Here is an 18982-nt window from a genome sequence, read left to right on the forward strand (position 1 = left end):
TATATATATATATATATAAATGCTATCTGGACTGAATGCTTAGACAGAAATATATATATCTGAACTTACTCAATGGCATTTTAGTTACAGTAGAGATTAGGTGGGGTCAGTGTTGTCCCTAGCCTTTTTGCCAGGTGAGGTGTGTGTGTGTGGGTGGGGGGTTGTAGTGTGGTGTTGTGCACACAATCAGAGCAGCAAGACGTGGGTAGTGGAGACAGCACTGCCGGACACAAGAGTGACACCGCCCTCTGCATCTCCTCGCTTGGCTCTTAGCAACCTTGGATGCTCTGGCTTTTGTCTCGCCCAGCTCCAGGCAACCAGTGACATCACTGGTTGCCAGGAACTGGGCGGGACGCCGGCCAGAGCATCCCTGGTTGCTGAGAGCTGGGCGGGGAGATGTGTAAGGCCCTTAAACAACCTGGGATGCTCTTAGCAACCTGGGATGCTCTGGCCGGAAACGGGGCGGCAGTCACCCTGCAAACATTGTGCGGCCATTACCCCCATGTGACCCAAAGAGATGCCGCCTGAGGCAACAGCCCTGAGTGGGGCTATTCCTATAATAAAACAGGGTAAGAATCTTGGCAATGTCCTTTGAGGAAAGGATGAGTGAAAGTTTTCACCATGCCTTGTGGGTACCTAGATTTCAACATAAGTTCATGTGTTGGTAGGGGGCTTCTATTTAGTTTTGTAATAACAGTACTGGGTGGAGAGTGTTTTTGAATCTGATGGAAGTAATAAAACTAACTGTGTCCTTAATCCTTTTAAGGGTGCACTCCATAAACCAAATCTGACAGTTTTTAAATATAAACTCTCATGAGCAGGGCCCTTCTTTGACGTCTTGTCTTGAATTGTATTGTAATGTCTTCCTTATATTGTAAAGCACTGCACAAACTGTTGACGCTATATAAATCCTGTATTATAATAATTTTATTAGAAGTCTATAACAATCTTCATCTAGCCAAAGTTCTGTTCTTATAATGAAAATACATCCTATGGAACAATACTGTGCTTAAACGTTGACTGCAATGTTTTTTCCAGCCTCTGTATTGCAGGGGGTGGCATCATCCTCCTTCCCTGGGAATGATGAGTAGCCCAGTTCTCACAAAAAGACACTTCAGCACAGTGCAGTCTTCTCGTGCGATTTAGGCTACTGAACTTTCTCCTCTGAACTTGGGGAAAGCTATAATATTTTAATTTTTTCAATTTTTTTAATATTTTCTTTTTCTTTTCTTTTTTTAAACTTTTTAATTTTTTAATATTTATTTTTACTTATTTATTCATTTTTTATTAAATATTTTTATTTTTTATTTTACTTTTAGGGGCTTTGGGGAAATATTAGACCCCTGATATTTCCCTTTTAAAATAGAAAAAGAGATTGAGGACACAAAGTCCTCAATCTCTTTTTCTGCAGCCTCAGTTATCAATGAACAGGAATCCTCTATGAGTGTTCCTGTTCATTCATAACATGAGAACATTGTGTGCTTACTATAACTACAAATATGAATGAACAGGAGGTGATGTAGATGACTTCCCATTCATTCATAATTGAGGATATAGTAAACATACTCTGCCCTCAATTATCTACAAACACTCAGCGGTCACTGATCACTGACTGCTTGTACCTGCTCTTCATTCTGACAGCTGTCACAGGAGGCAGGGCAAGGAGGAGAGCTCAGCCTCCTGTGACAGGTGGGCTGTCTCCGCCCACACACCGCTCTGCCGGACTGTGATAGGAGGTTGAGCGGTGTGGGAGGAGAGACGCGGGCCGCTCACAGCGCTCTCCTCCCACAGCGCTCGGCCGGCTGTCACACTTTCTCTCCTACCCGCTGGGACACAGAGCAGCGCCCAGCAGGGAGGAAAGAAAGCAGGGATGCGGCGGTGTATCGGCAGGAAAATGGCACTTTCGGCATTTAGCCAAAAGTGCCATTTTCGACCGATATGTTTCGCCGGCCGATATATCAGTGCATCCCTATTGAATATAATAGAAAATGGTATTATTTCATTATTTAATGCCCAGACACCAGATGAAGTCTTTTCAAAATTTTAGTTAGAGCAGGAAATACTTAGAACCTTTGTCTGGTTTTTATTATTGTGTCCTGGTTCATTATATTTCCTCTCACTCCCTCTCCTATACAGGATAAATCTGCCCAATGGGAACACAAAAACAACAGGAATTCTGACAGAGTCTCTAACCCTTTTACCTACCACTAAACACAAGTGCTTTTATTGCTCTCTGCACCTCCATTGAAGAGATACCTTTCTCTTCCTAAACCACCAAGTTACAAAGGACATTTCTCCAGTGGGAGTCACAGAAATAAGATAGATGATCTATAATAGAAAACCATTCTGCACTCTAAAAAAAAATATCTAGAACTTGGCTTTTAAAAATAGAACCTCATTTTTTTAAACTGAAAACAATTCAATAATTTTTTTCTGTAGTAGTGGCAGTAAAATGAGCTTTTACTTTTCTCTAGAAGCAAGCAGCCCAACATTATAAATCTTTTAGATTAGAGTTTAATATGTCTGACAAAATACATACTTAATTATGACCCATATAAATGCTTGTGCCAGCATAAAATGAACACAACGTTCTTTAAATTCTGCTTCTTAACTTCCAATCATGGTCTTTTGCTCCCTGTAATTATGCATTGGATTTTTATTTGTTCCAGATGCATTGTTTTAACTATACCAAATTAATCGGAGGCTGTAAATCACAATCATGACTCTTTAACTTGATGACAGTATAGCATTGCGGTGAATGTTTTATCCAGATCAAGGCAGTGAGGATAATTTTGTTAACTTTTAATTTCATTAGATTTTTATTATTGAAGCAATGGCTTTGACATACTTCAAAATGCTGAATTTAACTGCAGATGGATGGGAGTGTAACAAAGAATACTGGATCCTTAAAATTTATGATGAAATACAAAAAGAACCCATAAAAAGGATTATAGTGCTTTGGCTTTCTTTTATTATGTAAGCTGATCCATTCAATAGTTCTTGTTTTTTGTGACCAAACTCTTTTTCAACGTATGTGCAGGGCAGTGAAGACTGCTGAGCTTACAATATTGCAACACAAAGGAAAAGAACTGAGCAAAAAGTATTGGATAGAAGTGTTTCACAGCAAGCAGTGTACATTGTGTTCCAGTAATATGGATTAATATAAGCTGTGCCATTATACGTCATAGTTAGTCATGACAGTACCAGCTAACTAAGTTCCAAGGGGTTCTAGGTCACAGTCTTATAGAATATGCACTAAACAGCGCCTGACTATTTTATAGTAAATAGAAAGAGAACTACTGGATTTCTAAATAATTAAATAAATAGTTAAATACTTTTTTCCATAGTTTGCTTTTTAAAGAATATCTTTTAGAATGGCTCTTACATATGTCATAGGCAAAGCTCCCAGGCAGTTCTGGAGGCCACCACTGCCAGCCACCATTGCTATTTCCACAGCAGAGCATCCAACAGCATGATGGATAGTAAAATGCCTGCCCCAGAAATGTCAATGCTCTCAGGATTTGCAATGGTGTATGTTTGCACTGGATTGAAGCATTGTGTGTGTCAGATAACAGCTATCACAACAGGTACCTTTTTAGTTTTTCTCTTTCATTAGCAATAAATATAAATTGAAAACAATTTATGAGTTGCTTCATTCACTGTCTTAATAGTCTCCATTCTGAGAGAACAAAAAAAAGAAAGCTATAAATAGTTTTATTGAGAACATTTTATTTCCACTTTTAATCTCTCTATAAATTCCAGTTATGAAAAATATGTATTGCATATTGTATGTATATAAATGTCGAGATAGAAAAAAAGATCATAACATATAAAAGTATAATTTGTTATGTTTAGTTTAATATTTGTTCCCATGAAGCCAAAACATTTCACATCTCTATATATAAGATAAGATTTTTAAACAGTATAAGAAACACTGGGCATTTCAAATACAGAAAAACAATAACTGTGATTACATTTGTGTGTTCTGGCATGTCAGTAGTAATTTTGTGTTTTGTTGATGAGACCTGTTTAAAGCTTCTCTATTTTTCCACTTTATTTAATCCGGATCAAAAACTGAGCGAAAATTCCTAATGCAAAATGACCAGACAGACGCTGAGTGTTTTTCTTCATTCTATTAATTAGTCCTCCCACATGAAAGAGGATTATGGAACACTGTCATATAGAAGCTAACTTTAAGGACATGACATTGCAGAGGGCGCTCTGTAGAATGAAATGCCTATAAAGAACATCATAGCAGAATCACAAAGTTTTAAGTTTTTATACGAGATATCACGAGTCACTTCAACATGACAAGAGAAAGCTTTATTGCGGTCATGCAGTTCTGCTTCAGTACTTGAAATATGTCTTTGATTATTTAAAAGGAACAGTAAGAGTGAGTGGATTAGCTTTGCTTTGCTTCATCTATCTCTTAAAATATTCCCACAGTACAAATGACCTGCTTCCATTTTCATTCCGTTCAGAGCTGAAAAATTATAAAGGAGAAAGCATCCTATCATCTTTTAAATAATATGACACAATTTATCGTGTCAATAAATCTTATGACTTATTTGAAGATGAATTTGTTTTAGGTTAGGGAGTACTGCAGCAGCCATTGGCCTACCAAAGTGTTAAGATCCACTAACAGCAAGTAAGTAGGAATCTGTAATTTTACTTTGGTGAGAGGTGGGGAGCACAACAAAACATTTCATATTCAAATACTATTGTTAAATAGAATTAAAGTGGAAGCCAACATCTGGTTGGTTGTTGTGAACATCACCAGTTTTAGCTGTGGTTTTCCAGTACTGTTCAGAAGAAATGTGCATGTGTAATCAAAACTTATTTTTTTAGTTTAAAGCAGGCAATGGTTAAAACTAGGGGTGCACTGATACCGATACTAGTATCGGTATGCGTGCAGAGTATTTGGGTGAGTACTCGTACTCGCCCATAATGCTCCGATGCCTAGCCTGATACTTGAGCTTACGGTATCGAGAAGCCAGGCAGCGCATCATTACACGCTGCCCGACTTCCTGATTCGCCGGATAGCTGTCTCCATGCTCACTCGACACAAGTGAACCGGCTTCCCAGCCAATCAGAAAGCTGGGCAGCGTGTCATTACATTCTTCTCAGCTTTCTGGTTGGCCAGAAAGCCGGCTTCATGCTGCCTCCTCACCAGGTCGAGCCAGTCAGGAAGCCAGGCGCCGTGGAATGACGTGTTGCCCGGCTTCCTGAGTGGCCAGCTTCTTGACCAATCAGGAAGCTGGGCAACACATCATTACATGGCGCCCAGCTTCCTAAATTGGCCAGAAAGCCGGCTCCATGCTTCCCTGCTGATCTGGAAGCTGGGTGGCAAGTCTTTACACACCGCCCAGCTTCCCGGCTAATTCCGGTATTCCGTAGCAGCGAGTACGAAAAAAAAAAATATTGGTACTCGGTACCGAAAAAATGGTACCGGTGCATCCCTAGTTAAAACCCCTGTCAGGTTTTTTTTTTTTTTTGCTGTTTGCATCTCATTTATTTCCTGTCCCATGGACACAAAAGAAAGTAAGAGGAAATTTGTCAAAAATAAAGGATATTCCCTCTTAGACAGTTGTCATTGGAGCAAGTGTTTCAATTGAAAGATTTACCCTCTGTTTCTGTTTTGGTGACAACCCAATATATTTTTTTCTTCTCACTTTCTGTCCGGGTGACAGCGGTCACCAGGACAAATATTATAACTATTATTTTACAGGGTTTATATAGCACCATTACAGTTTGTGCAACACTTTATAAAATACAGAGAGGCAGTGCAGTTAAAAACAATTCAATACAAGAGGTTTAGGTGGACCCTGCTTGTGAGAGCTTACAATCTGAAAGGCAAGGAAAAGTTAAAGGATAAGCTGATGGAGCAAGCAAAAGCTCAGTTTTTAGATGGAAACAGGATAGGCTTTCCTGAATAGAAAGAGCACTGATTGTGGTAGGAAGAAGTCCTGGAGGTTAGCATGGGAGGAGGTGATGAGAGAACTGGAGATCAGGAGGTCTTTGGAGGAGTGAAGAGGATGGTTTGGGTGATATTTTGAGATTTGGTTGGTGATGTAGCAGAGTTGTGGATGGCTTTGCATGTTGTTAGTGTTTTGAATTTTATTTGTTGGACTTTCGGAAATGGAGGCATTTTTAGAGAGGAGTAGCACTGAGTAGTTGGTAAGGTGGATGAGCCTGGCAACAACGTTCATTGTAGACTGAAAGGCAGATAGCCTGTGTAGGCCAACGAGGAGGGGGTTGCAATAGTTAAGGTGAGAGATAACAAGGAATTCAATTAGAAGCTTTGCGGTGTAATTTGTTAAAAATAGGGCGCATATTGGAAATGATAAGGAGGTAATGGTCAACTCCACTAGATTTTGTTTTTTTTGTTTTGTTAGAGTGTGGAAGGGTTACAATCTCCATCGGTTTTTAATAGCTTGCTACTACTACTCTATGGAATCTTTATGTTATAAGTTGGGATGCAATACGTAAAAGGATTTTTTACGTTTCCTATTTCCCGTCTTAGACAGTGTGCCATACTTTATAAGATAAAATCTTTGCTGCCATACTCATCATTATCACCATCATCAAAACTCAGCGCAAGCAGTGCCACTTGCAGTGTTTTTTAAATCCCTCTTTTGCTGTAAGGTCACTGGCCAAAATTTTCTGTTGGTAATTAATTTGCAGTACTGGCAGCTACTAATACTTTATACCCTAACTTTTTTGTGGTTTAAAGTTATAAGATCAATAATACAGCTCATTTTAATCATGGTCAGATTTAGGATCTGTTAGTTTGCAGTGGTTAGAGTAGAAATGATAGAGAAATGACAAGTGACTGGAACAGAGGTTTAATACAACTGAAAGAAACAAAGGGAGGCTGTTGCCCATAGCAGTCCTCTCAGATTGCGAATATGATGTAAGGGTATAAGGGTGTTTGAGTAACTGCCTACTGAGCGTCTGTCTGAATAATACCTCAGACCTAGATAAATGAGTATTATATATATATATTCTTATTAATGGATTCGCTAAACTGGGTCTGTGCAGATCGTCTGCTTAAATTCATGTAGCCAAAGGGTGCAAGAAGCTGCTGGTACTCAAGCAGCAGTCAAGAGGTTCTTGAGTTACAACCAGGTCACATAGTGTCAACCTTGTCTGCACTCAGTATTTGAGGTATCCAAATAGGTATAGACAGAAGATGGCAATCACACATCTGAAAAACAGTATTTTTATCAGTTCATATGTGCATAGATATGCAGCTTTATATTTAGCAAGAATATATGTGTTTGCACTAAGCAGATCCCTTCAGCCTGGATTACCTTTTATTATTGGGGAAGCAATCAATTGCAAACAATTGAAGCACTGTGTGTTCATGTGATACTATTAGCTACTAAATGTTACTTGTGTAGTTTATACAAGAGGAAGCCATTTGCTCCATCTCTTTAGTGATTGATTACTACCCTTAGCGATTAATAGTGATTCTAGAAGTGTCTTTAAGCCCAAGCATTCCTGTACTTAGCTAAACTAAAAACCTTCACAAAATAATAAATGGTAGTTTAGTAAGAGAATTGAAATACTAGTTCATGATTTGTAAATAATACTGAATCTGCTTATTTTTATCATTTAATCATTTATAATGCATATGCCTAATTCAAAATTACTTTGTTGTTACCGTATAATCTTATTGTACTGTCTCTTTGCTTCTACAGGATGTTGTCACATTGGTACACAATATTGGTTCTACTACCAGTCTGCTTGAAATCCCAGAAACTTCCCACTAGAGATGAAGAATTGTTCCAAATGCAGATTAGAGAAAAATCACTTTTCCACGATACATCCATAGTACCTGATGGAGCAGAGATTGGTGGCTACCTGTTCAGAGACAATCCTAAAAGGTACTTTATATGTGATACTGATAATGTGTGAAGAGAAATAAAAGATCAGGAAATCTTTTTTGTCTGCAGATTTACATGTTGTTTTCTATTACACAGCAGCTTAATGCAGGGTCCCAGTATTTTTCTAAAGGCTTGTACACAATCACTCAATTTTAATGAGTATGCCTTAGATATGTAAGCTGCGGAACAATTCAGTTCGGATATTTTGTTATTTCAGGATTCGGATCTGAAATTCTATTCGGTTTAGGTTTCGGATTCGGCTGAAATCCAAATTTTGTTAGTTTCGGATGAGTTTGCGAATATTCGTTGCGAATACCACAGAAAACTAGGGATGCACCGATATATCGGCCGCCGAAACATATCGGCCGAAAATTGCACTTTTGGCATAATGCCGAAAATGCAATTTTCCTGCCGATACATCGGCGCATCTGTGCTTTCTTTCCTCCCCGCTGGGCGCTGCTCTGTGCCCCAGCGGGGAGGAGAGAAACTGTGATAGCCGGCCGAGCGCTGCAGGAGGAGAGCGCTGTGAGCGGCCGGCGTCTCCTCCCACACCGCTCAGCCTCCTATCACAGTCCGGCAGAGCGGTGTGGGGGCTGAGACAGGCAGCGCTATAACAGTAGGCTGAGCTTTCCTTGATCAGCCTCCTGTGACAGCGTGTTAGAGAGGACAGCGAGGTACAAACACTCAGTTCAGATTAGTGATCGCTGAGTGTTTGTACATAATTGAGGATATGGTATGTTGACTATATCCTCAATTGTGAATGAATAATACCTCAGAGAAAAATGTGAAAACATTAAAATAAAAAAACATTTTCGGTATCGTTTTCCGCCTGACAATTTTTTTATTTTGGTTTCGTTTCGGTTTTAAAATTTCCATTTCGGTGCACCTCTACAGAAAACCATATACAGATATTAATACTAAAGCTGAATCTCCTAGACCTGAATGGCATTCGGGATTCGAATTTCTGAATGCCATTCGGGTCCGGGAGCCTCAGCTTTAGTATTATATGTATATGGCTCCCAGAGAAATTCGGATCCCGAATGCAATTCGGGTTTGGGAACCATATACATATATTACTAAAGCTGAGGCTGCCAGACTCGAATGGCATTTGGCAGCTCCCAGATGCAATTCGGAAATTCAGATCCCGAATGCCATTCGGGTTTAGGAGACTCAGCTTTAGTATTATATGTATATACTGTATATGGCTCTCATGTTGCCATAACGCAAATTTGTGTCCAGACCCACTCGGATGCATTAAACCGAAAACACATCTGATTGGCCAGAAAAGTCACATGTCCGATTCAGTTTCATTTTTAAACGAAATTCGGACGGATTCGGAAATTTAGATTCGGACACATTCAGATGCATTGGGATTCAGAAATTAGGATGTGTCCGAATGTCTGAATTTCGGAAAATTCGTCTGAATTTTGATTCGGAGTGGAACGAATCGCACATGTCTAGTATTCCTGCGTAAGCACCCCAACTGATGGGTGTAACGGTGTCTATTGAGCTATTAGCTCAGTGACCATTGTCTTGTTCATCAAGCTTTGTATCACTTCCCACCAAATACTGCATGCAACAACCATGCTGTCCCACCCCATTGACTTTTACTCACATTGATCCCTCTATGAGGAAGGCATTCTGAAGATAGAATAGTTTAAGGACAGACACTAGATGCATCCAGTTCATGTGTAAACTTAGCCCAATCAATGCATTGGACTTAACTTTCTCACGTTAAGGTCAGTGTGGTTAACTGGGACCGGCTTATTTGTTTTTCTAGATGCTGTGGTCTTGGCCTTCCAATAAACTTAGACTGTAATTTTAATGGGAATGGGAGTTTATTATGGTTTAACTACAGGAACTTTATTTTGTGAGTTCCACATTGTAAATATAGTGAATCAGACTAATTAATGTTAATTCTGGGCTGTAAATGACTGAGTATGCAAACCTTTGTACGAGTACAACACAAATGTTACTGTTTCTATTCCAGGTACTTTTTTGTAGTAGAGGAAGATAATACACCTCTGTCTGTTATTGTTACACCCTGTGATGCACCTCTGGAATGGAAACTGACTTTACAGGAACTTCCTGAGGAAGCCAGTGGGGAAGGATCAGGTAATAATAGAGTCCGATATATTGAACCATGTTCCATATTTTCTGTTATGCATTCAAATGTTATGCCTATTGTTTATGACCACTACTATCCAGTAAGACTAAACTAAAGTACTCGTTGTTCTTTAATATATCATACCGGGTAGTAGAGTATATGGGAAATAGGCAGAGCCGAAACAATAGACAAATACGTTGAGGAAACTTCAGGAGCTCGACCATAAGTCATTATTAGTATACTTTAATAACTATTTTTGGACTGCTGCAACTTTGTTTAGGCAGACTGTGAGATGTCATTATTATGCGGCATCTTCACCACTTCCTGTTATTTAATGAGGGGCAGGATGGTGGTATCTGCTAAAGAAAAATTAATTTTCTCTTGGTGCTTCCTGGATGTACATCAGTAAGAATCCCTATGCCTCAAAGTGCTTCTAATTAGGCATTGTTCGTCCACACTAGTCTCTAGTTGCTGACAAACTAATAAAACATTTCTTGAAGATTGGGATTCTGATGCTTCAGACTAACTTGGTATGATCCATTGGACAATTAAATGGTGCTTAAAGTGACATTAATGTCAAAAATATTTTTCCCTAATAATTTAATTTCCATAATTTAAGCACTTACCTTAAATTGCCTTAAATTATGTTTCTTAATCCGATCTTCTTTCCTGTCCTATTCATCTGTCCCTCCAGCGCTGCGGCGGGTCTCCAATCCAGCGCTGACTCCTTTGAGCTTGCTGGCACTTCCTGTCCCATGGTGTCTGCATGCGGGTGCACGCGTCCATAGACTTACCTTGTGTCTCTCCTTGCGTCCCGGCCGAAAATGTGAACTGCGCATGCGCCCGCTCCAAGATGCTTTACGGCCGCCCGGGAATTTTCACATTTTCAGACGCGAGCGCACGGGGTAGACACAGGTAAGTATTAACTCTTTTCAAAGTGTTTTTTTGTTGTTTTTTTTACACGTTTTCCGTATATCTACTGCTTGCTAGCGGTAGATATATGCAAAAAAAAGCAGAGGGTTTAATAACCCTTTAAATATGCAGTAGATTTACTCAGTACTCATGGCAATGGCAAATGTATTTGCAGAATAAGACATGGGAGCTCATTTGTGTGTTTTAATACTATATCATAAAGTCTGCAAGTTTCATAGACTCCTGTTTGAATTGCAGTTCCACCTTCTTGTGTAGATTGCAATTTGAACCTTCTACTGGATTAGAAAAGCTCAAAATAATCAATTCCACTGCAGGTGATGCTAAACCATAAAGAAGCTGTCTAACATTCACAAAAAAAAACCCTGTATTTGCCATCAGTACATACGATTGTAGGTATCCCTCTGGAGCAAAAAGCAATGCAGTTATGAGAAAACTAGTTGCTGTTAAAAGTGGTAAAAAAAGATGAAAGTGAACTTGTCAGGACAGAAACATGGATGCTACTATTGCTGTCTAATCAATCTTGTCCATACACATTACAATCTGATTGTACAATCTCTTCTAAAGATGCCGACACTATATAATATGATAGACTTCCTAAGCATTCCATTTCATTTCTATCCAGTCAGGCACGCTCCTCCACTCTATATTGGTTGGTAGATCCTAAAAGATTGTACAATGCTATTACATAATGTTCATGATCAGCATTATACTTCACTACTTACCATAGTTCTGCTCTAAATGGTTAATTTTAACGTAGATCATTTTATTTATTTGGGTTTTTATTGAGTAAATAGCTCACTAGTCATTAAAGATGGGAGCTGAGAACTTTTTCTTACACTTTAAACAGCAGAGAAGTGTTTAGTACAAATGAGTGTAGTTTTTTTAATAATTCACAACATGTAAGGTAGCGTATTATAGTAGGTCTGACCAAATAACGTGCATAGTTTAGGGCTTACTTCATATAAAGTGCCGCATTACAGTTTATAAAAACATGATATAATAGAGTTGACAAACTCTCACTCAAATACACATTTGATTTGCTATCAGAAAATAGTCTTATATAGTTTCAAGAAAATTACTCATGCTTTCTCTTATTATATTCACGTTGGAGATGATTTTTCACTGACTTTTAACCTCTGGTTAAGTGCATTCAAGTAAACATTTATTTGCTGAAAAAGAAAAAGAAGGCTTGTATACACAGGATGCTATCCACGGGACAAGAGGACAAAAGTGCTCCAGGCCACTCCATGTTTTAACAGATGAGGGTCAGCATTGAGAGAAGGGAATGTGTTTTCTTTTTGTCGCAGTTAGTGAAATCAGCTGTGCGTTGTGTTGTTGTAAATATCACCCCTATGGCTGTGGGGTGACTTGACTGGTCCCACTGGTGTGTTGTAGAAACATCCATCAGGTTTTTATTGAGGAGTTTAGGAATTGGGTACTATCTTGCAGAGGAAATTACTTCCTTTTAGACCATACAATGCAGTGTTTGCACACATTCCCATCGCTGTATGTGATAGCAATGTACTTTGGCCTAATGACTAGCTACAAGTCTCAAATATTGGTGTCAGCTTAAAGTAGTACTTAAAGTTACACTGAACTAAGGAGATAAATCTTACAAATGCATTCAAATACCTTACCTATTAACAAAAATGTATCTTATTTGTGTTTCACTCGGCTGTAGATTCCCAAATCATCTCTTAATTGTTGCTGACACTGTCCTTCCTTCTGGAGGGTGGCTACTTTTGTTCCCTATGGTCCCTGTGTGCGTTGTAAGTAGTCACCACTCCAAACTCTCTCCCATAATAGACTATAACTTGAATACAAATTAGCTAACTAAGGCAGTTATTCACAAAGCTGTCAAAGGCAGCCAAGTGAATAACCCAGCCGAAGTGAAGTGAGCCGAACGCTCTGAAGTGAGCCAAACGCCAAAGCTCCAGCAGCTCACTTGCTGTCGTCGGCCCCTATTCTCATAGGGGCCGAACGGCAGTAAGTGAATAGCTGAATGCCGCCGAGCTCGGCTATTCTGCTCCCTACCTCCAAGGTACCGAGCAGAATAGAAAAAGAGTGAAATTAACTATAAAAAAAAGTTGAAAAATTATTTAAAAGATGTAAGAAAATAGGTAAATAAAAAAAAAATCAAATAGTTTAAAGAATAGAAAAAAAAAGAAAATTTAAAATAATTTAAAAACCGCCGGAAAAGATGCTGGCAAAAGAAAAACAATTGGGCTGAGCTAGCAGTGACAGCTAGCTCCATCGAACTGTTTCCTATTGGCCGCCACCTGCCAGAGTCTTCTAGCAGGTCCCGGCCAATGACAGTGCTGTTACGGCCGGCTCCGCCCAGTTCTTATTGTTTAACGACAGATCAGCGACCCTAGGTCATTTGCGTGGAGATGCGTCGGCTTCGGCTGATCTTTCTCTACACTTCGGCTGTGGGTTCGGCTCAGTCGAGCCGAAGCATATGGCTTTGGCTTGGCTGAGATGCTTGGCTGCCTTCGGCTGCTGTATGAACTATTGTGAATATTCCGTACAGCAGCCCTTCGGTTGACTGAACCGAAGGGCAAAGGCGGGCGAAGACAGCCACAGGATCAGCTGAAGCCACGCCTCTATCCTTCGGTTCAATAGTGAATAACCTCCTAAATGTAAGATTGTACTCCATCATGGGAGTGAGCTTGGAGCGATGGCTACTTTACAACACACACAGGGACCATGGGGAACAAAAGTAGTCACCCTCCAGAAGGAAGGACAGTGTTAGCACCAATTGAGAGATGATTTGAGGATCTACAGCTGAGTGATGCACAAATAAGATACATTTTTGTTAATAGTTAAGGTACTTGAATGCATTTTTAAGATCTAACTCCTGAGTGTAATGGCACTCTAATAAGCTATGTAACTGAAAATTCACTATAATATATCTTCAGTTGCTGAACTATTTTACCTAAAGTTCACAGATATGTGAATTGTTAAATCTCCAACAATAAGAAGTATAGTTAAGGTACTTGAATGCATTTTTAAGATTTAACTCCTGAGTATAGTGTCATTTTAAGCATCATATTAAAAGCATGCCCTATATTTTAAAGCTTGTAATTTAGTCAACTATTACATTCATATTAACTTATCCCATTTGTAAAGTTTGTAAATACCTTTAACAGCTTTAGGCAGCTTACTTTTCCAGATGCATCACTCCCCCTAGCTTCTGGTCGGAGAGCGCACACACCCTCCATCCTCTGTGGCCGCTGGGACTACATGTCCCATGCTCCTTCGCATGCGCCTTGGTATTGCGCATGGTCTCTCCTCAAACATATCAATGCAATGGATGACCAGCAGGAAAGTAAGCAAAATGATCTCAGTGATTAGCAGGTGGGCCTGGAGGAAGGCGGAACAAATTCCCTCCTCATCTCTGTACGTGTTGACCCACAAAGCGGCTGCATGGAGTCGTGTAGTGCTTAGGTAGGGAGGGTGCACACTGCAGTGGCTCCACAGAGACCCTGCTTGCATACCTCCCAAGATGAGAAAGAGGGACACCTTCCATCACAATAATTGTAGGCATTGGACACACACTTGCCACACCCACAGTTCTGGTTATGGAGACCATTACAAATTGATGTGATTAAAATGTTTGGTTAAACTCGGATTTGACTATTTTCAGCATTATTTTTCCTTTATAAATAATTATTAGAAATAGCAAATAAGATAATTAAGTTTTAGTGCAGTATAACACTTTTGGTTGTTAAATAGTACATTTTCATAGATATCTACATCTATATTATATTTATGACATTCATCTAACTATAACAGAGGTAACAGTGGAGAGGATCAAGCCATATATGAGTGTTTTTGGGGAAGGCATCCCCCTACATCTGTGATGCTGGTATACCTTTTAAAGTCCAGTGCTGTGCACTTTAAGGTCTTATCACCCAAAAATGATCTCTTGATATAAGACATTTCAAATACACTTCTGTGTATCAGACAATGCAGACATGGAGCTCAGTCTAGTGTTTAAATAGTTCCCGTTTTCATCCAAAAAAAATGTACAGTACCAGTCCAACCAACTCCCTTTTGTCTGTATTCTGGTGATCCTGGAATACACCAACTTGTGATGCTTCTCACTCTCACAGAGAATTGATGATGAAAAAAAAATTGTCAGTGCTAAAACTTTTCTTACAACCAACAAGCCTGTCTTGAAAATTTTAATGTAATTGGCAATGCAGAAAGCAGAGAGAAAAATACACAGCAAAGACTTCAGGAATTACACAGCTACTGCCCTCTTACTGATCCTGTTTGTGTGTGTACTTTCTGATTTTACAGTTATTTTCACAGTTGCTGTGTTTACTAGATAGCTTACTAAATTGGTGCAGCTGTATTGTGTCGGGCAACGTTTACTGCAGCGGCTGGTGTGAATTGGCCCTAAAGGAGTGGCTTCCAAACACAGATATCAAGTTAATTAACCATGCATACCACTACATCCTTTCTCCTTTATTATGATCAAATCATAAGTTTGTACAGCATGACCCTCCTGTGCAGTTTTTTTTATAGTGCAGACTGACCTGCACAGTAAAAATTCCATTATATCAAAACAACAGCATATGGCTTTTACAGGATTTTTTTTTTGAGATTTGCAAATTATATATAATAAAGTTGCACATTTTTAGATTTAACTTACAAAGCAACATGTTTTTGTTTGTCAAGTTAATGTGAAGACAGCTGTACAATACAAGCTAGAATTGACAGACTATCTGTAAATTATTTTTTGATGTAGTATCTGAAGTGGTATCTGAAAATGTAGAATACATGCTTGTTCTTCAGTAATGCTTTTGCCATTGCCTCACTTTTAATGACACCCATGTATCTCCATTAGTACATTTGTGCAGTATATTTTGTATTTGCATAGCGTGCTTTCTTGTTTTTGTTTCCACTGCTGATTCCCACATCCAAGCAGATGTTCAGCTGAAATTGTCTGATAATTAAGTAAGGTCAGGTATTCAAAATGCAGACTTGCATTTCTGCTGTAATAACACACACTGATCTATTTTTTTATGTCTGATTTTGCAGGTGAGCCTGAACCTTTGGAGCAGCAAAAACAGCAGATTATGAATGAAGAGGGCACTGAACTGTTTTCATATAAAGGGAATGACGTGGAATATTTTGTGTCTACAAGCTCTCCTTCTGGGTTGTATCAGCTGGAATTAATTTCAACAGAAAAGGACACACATTTTAAAGTTTATGCAACTACAACTCCCGAGTCTGACCAGCCTTATCCAGAGTTACCATATGACCCAAGAGTTGATGTGACATCTCTTGGACGCACTACAGTCACACTAGCATGGAAACCAACTCCTACATCCTCTGTTTTAAAACAACCGATCCAATATTGCGTTGTTATCAACAAGGAACACAATTTTAAAAGCATGTGTGCAGTCGAAGCCAAGATCAATGCAGATGATGCTTTTATGGTAGCTCCTAAGCCTGGTTTAGACTTCAGCCCTTTTGACTTTGCCCACTTTGGGTTTTCATCAGAAAACGATGCTGGTAAAGATCGCAATTTCATGTCTAAAACCGTATCCACAAAGATGATGCGTCAAATAACTGCCAAACCAAAGCCTGATCTTCAGAAGGTATGCATTGGGAACAAAAACATATTTACAGTTTCTGATCTGAAGCCTGACACCCAGTATTACTTTGATGTGTTTGCAGTAAATTCGGCCACAAATATGAGCACTGCGTATGTCGGAACATTTGCACGTACCAAAGAAGAAGCAAAGCAGAAAACAGTAGATTTGAAGGATGGAAAAGTTACTGATGTATTCATTAAAAGAAAAGGCACAAAGTTTTTAAGATTTGCCCCAGTCTCTTCCCATCAAAAAGTAACTTTTTCAGTTCACTCTTGCCTGGACACTATTCAGATCCAAGTCAGAAGAGATGGAAAACTACTTCTGTCACAGAGTGTAGAAGGTGTGCGCCAGTTTCAACTGAGAGGAAAACCAAAGGCTAAATACCTGATCAGGCTCAAGGGAAGCAAAAAAGGTGCCTCTATGCTCAAAATCCTGGCAACATCGAAATTTAACAAGCAGCCTTTCCCTTCACTGCCAGAAGACACAAGAATCAAAGCCTTTGACAAACTGCGCACATGCACTTCTGTTACAATAGCATGGCTGGGAACACAGGAGAGAAATAAATATTGCGTGTACAAAAAAGAAGTGGATGATGACTACAATGAAGACCAGAAGAAACGAGAACAAAACCAATGTTTGGGTCCTGACACCAGAAAGAAAACAGAGAAAGTTATCTGCAAATATTTCCACAGTCAAAACCTGCATAAAGCAGTCACCACAGAGACAATCAAAGGACTCGAAGCTGGGAAGTCCTATGTCCTGGATGTCTATGTCATGGGTCACGGAGGCCATTCAGTCAGATATCAAAGCAAACTCGTAAAAACAAGAAAGTTCTGTTAGAGTCCTTGTGAACTTGTATGACAAACATATCCTACAAGGAGCATACTGACTAACTACTTGTGCAGCCAAGCGATTGTGACTTGTACACAGTACCTGTAGCAGTGTAGAAAGGTATCAACTTGTATACTTCTGTTTACATATCAACGTGGTTGCTTCTAAGTGGTAATCCTGCTGCTTCTCCAGAACTGAAAGACATATATAACTGTTATAGGTCTGAGACCTGGTATCAGACAAACACGGTAGATGAAGTAACAGTGGTAATGGATGCGAAAGTACAAAGGACAACTTTGGTAGCATCACACAGTGCATGAACTGCCTCTAAATTATTTTACTAAATACATGGCCAAGGCAAGTCCCCTGGTTCTATTCATGCTCGCACAATACAATCTAGAGATGGTAGACTATCTGTAAATTATTTTATAAAGTCTTGTCTGAAATGTTTATGTTGTATGTAAACTACAAAACCATTCCTTACTTAATGCAGATCAGATACTAAGTATTAACTGGACTATCTTTCTCCTTCTTTGCCTATTGTACATTCCTACTAGACTGGTTTATTTTTTAAATATGTATTGTATGTATAAATTTGTCAAGCATATATTCCTGTACATAAAAAAAATTAAAAGTATAAGATTATATATTTCTTTTGCTTACTCGTTGTCTAAATACTATATCAGAAAGAGTGACTGTTGTCTGTAAACAAGTTGTTAACTTGTTTTTAGTGTTCTATGACAGTTTGTGTGCAAAATATATAAAGATATATATAAATACAGTATAAATTTAAAGGAGATTCCTGTAGCAAGAAAGAGTAGTAAAGGAAGGAACAAACAAAGCATATAAGCCAGCAGACGCTCTTATTGTGAATGAGTTTCAAAAGGGCCACCCAGTATTGTGAATGGGCAGCATTAAAGGAAAGATGAAACAGTCAGTATCTGACAGTACTTTGTAGTTTAATCCGCAATCAAAACTAAAAGTTGCAGCTTTTTCAAGGTGGTGTTAGGATGACAAGATGTTATTAATGGAAGTCATTGTACTACTTTGTAAAGGCAGCGCTAAGACAGACTTTTTTTGTCAGTGTTAACATTTTATCACTCAACAAAAATCGTTTTACCAGATGTTGTATAAATACAAGACATGATGCACAATGTTGTGGATACCACATAGTCACAGTTCAAAATATAATGCAGGTGTATGATACCTACGGGCTAAACTCAGGGATTTTAATCTCACGCTACTCAACAATTTAACCTCTTGTTGGCTGTCATGTCATTTGCAACTCATTGGGGTTGAGTTACTAAAAGAATAGAGACTGTTAACTAAGCAAATTGGAGGTTCACTGAACTTAGAAAGTAAGGTGAGGCTGTGTTCATTATGAATATGTGAAAATTAAAAAAAAAATTATTTGGGGAATTAATTAAAACTGGAGCAGTTGGCCTTAGTAACCAATCAGTTTTTCTCAGTTTGTTTAGTTAAGCTTTGAAAAAGAAAGGGAGAAGCTGATTGGTCGCAATGCTCAACTGTTCCAGATTTTGTCTGCTCCGATGTTAATAAATTCCGCTCTATGCATTTTGGCTTACACGTGAATGGACAATTGAAGTGAATTT

The 18982-nt window shown here is 38.9% G+C and overlaps 1 protein-coding gene across 1 annotated transcript; it reads left to right on the plus strand.

The window, feature by feature from the left end:
• Positions 1-7704: 7704 nt before the first annotated feature.
• Positions 7705-18688, plus strand: NDNF (neuron derived neurotrophic factor). Its single transcript, XM_018568856.1, has 3 exons — positions 7705-7889; positions 9880-10004; positions 15979-18688. The coding sequence occupies exons 1-3, from the start codon at positions 7705-7707 to the stop codon at positions 17376-17378; spliced, it is 1710 nt and encodes a 569-aa protein (XP_018424358.1). The 3' UTR covers positions 17379-18688.
• The last annotated feature ends 294 nt before the right edge of the window (positions 18689-18982 follow it).

The sequence above is a fragment of the Nanorana parkeri genome, unplaced genomic scaffold (genome assembly GCF_000935625.1).
Source record: "Nanorana parkeri isolate BGI_ZX_2015 unplaced genomic scaffold, ASM93562v1 scaffold1254, whole genome shotgun sequence".
Classification (NCBI taxonomy): Eukaryota; Metazoa; Chordata; class Amphibia; order Anura; family Dicroglossidae; genus Nanorana; species Nanorana parkeri.

Coding starts and splice junctions, on each gene's coding strand:
- NDNF (XM_018568856.1), top strand. CDS start 7,705: ATGTTGTCACATTGGTACACAATATTGGTTCTACTACCAGTCTGCTTG. Junction 7,890..9,879: donor TTCAGAGACAATCCTAAAAG/GTACTTTATATG, acceptor TTTCTATTCCAG/GTACTTTTTTGTAGTAGAGG. Junction 10,005..15,978: donor AGCCAGTGGGGAAGGATCAG/GTAATAATAGAG, acceptor CTGATTTTGCAG/GTGAGCCTGAACCTTTGGAG.